This window comes from Halyomorpha halys, unplaced genomic scaffold (genome assembly GCF_000696795.3).
Source record: "Halyomorpha halys isolate HHAL.00 unplaced genomic scaffold, Hhal_1.1 Scaffold1572.1, whole genome shotgun sequence".
In the NCBI taxonomy this organism is placed as follows: domain Eukaryota; kingdom Metazoa; phylum Arthropoda; class Insecta; order Hemiptera; family Pentatomidae; genus Halyomorpha; species Halyomorpha halys.
The window spans coordinates 35,262-36,833 of NW_027105758.1; the positions used below are offsets into that span (position 1 = coordinate 35,262).

Consider the following 1,572-nt stretch of genomic DNA (forward strand, 5'->3'; position numbering starts at 1 on the left):
TAGATATATGAATAGACCTTACCTTCACAGAGACCCAATATGGCGACCATCCACAGAAAGATCATCTTGATGCCGCACTGACCTGCAATACAGAACACTTGTTAATAACCAACCGTTAAAATTTTGCAGAAGATATAGGAAATAGGATAAATCCCTGGTAAAATAAGGGATTAGATTTTGAAATTTGAGGAATCAAACAAGGAGATAATGAGGTAAATATATAACTATTTCGAAATGTCAATGAACTGGATATTTTTAGATGCTTGTTTAAATAATAATTTAATACTTCTTAATAATTGTATTACTAAGTTTATTGCCCGAGATCAGAAGCTATTAGGATATTGTTTAATTCCGGTACAAGATGGCGGTCGTTTTAATCTCTACGACTCTTCAATACTTGGTTTGTTGTCTAAATCTAGGCAAAATACGCTGTTAGATTTTCTAGGAATTCATCATGAATAATTGTTTGAAAGTACTACTCTGTACCCATGGAGGGTTAATGGAGCAGTAGTTTGTAAGGAAGTACGGTTACTATACCAACGGTTGTGCAAGGAGGTGAGATTTAGTCAGATTCACGCTTGACAGCCAGTTTTTTATCCAATATAGGAAACCCACTTTATGAGGCTAGATGGGCTCCGGTGGTCTCCTGAACCCACAGGACTGACTCACGGCTACTTTGAAACAGAAAGTAATCCGAACAGGGTCCTTTTAGTTAGTAGCACTGTGCCTTACCAATGACCTACCCACTCCCACTTATAAAGCATTTAAATGGAAATTAATAAGGAATTTATCAATAAATTATACGATTTTTATTCAAATCTCAATTCTTTTAATTATAATCGCAAAAAATTAATTATGATACAATATAAAAATTATACTAATCCTTTCTCATATTCTCACACATTGAATTAAATAAAAAAGACCTAATTTTTTTTAACAAGGTTTTTTTTATGTTCTCTATTACGTTTTAGGAAGTGACGAGGCTCAGTGGTAAGGCACTGTGTTACTTACTCCAGGTTCGAATACGGCTGCGTCAGATAATTATTTTCTATTTCACTGTACAGGGTTCATGAGCCTTTTGAGGTCTATACAGCCACAGGATTCATGAGCCTTTCGAGGTCTATACAGCCACAGAATGTGTGTACCCTTAATAGAGGATAAGTCTGGCCGTCCAGCGAGATTCTGGCCGAATTACCTCCTTGCACAACCGCTGCAACAGTACCTCCTTACAAAATTCTGAATCTCTGACTCTTTCTAGGTTGGAGTGGTACAGACTTATTTTTTTATCGTGTTTTTACTGATGTCTGTACTCTATATATGCCAAAGGTTAATATTTTTTCAATATTATCTTTATGTCTGGAGTAAAATATCTCAGCAGTATATAGTAGTATTTTACCCCACTTTTAAATAGAAACAAATGCTTAAATATCTTTTAACCTTATATCGGTCAAATGTGTCCTCACTTCGAGGTTATACTTCGAGAAGAGGAACTCGATTGTAGTCTTCCGCAATCGAAATAATTACCATCATTACGGGAACAATACTAATCGATCCCAAGCCTAAAAATAAAAG

The 1,572-nt window shown here is 35.4% G+C and overlaps 1 protein-coding gene across 1 annotated transcript in view; it reads right to left on the bottom strand.

Annotated features, from left to right (window-relative positions):
* The window catches only part of LOC106690085 (uncharacterized), a gene marked incomplete at its 5' end in the record, with an annotated part of 33,141 nt that extends 33,059 nt beyond the window's left edge, over positions 1-82 (bottom strand). Inside the window, 1 exon segment of the mRNA XM_067053498.1 lies at positions 23-82. Coding sequence (XP_066909599.1) covers positions 23-65 — 43 coding nt within the window.
* Positions 83-1,572: the final 1,490 nt, after the last annotated feature.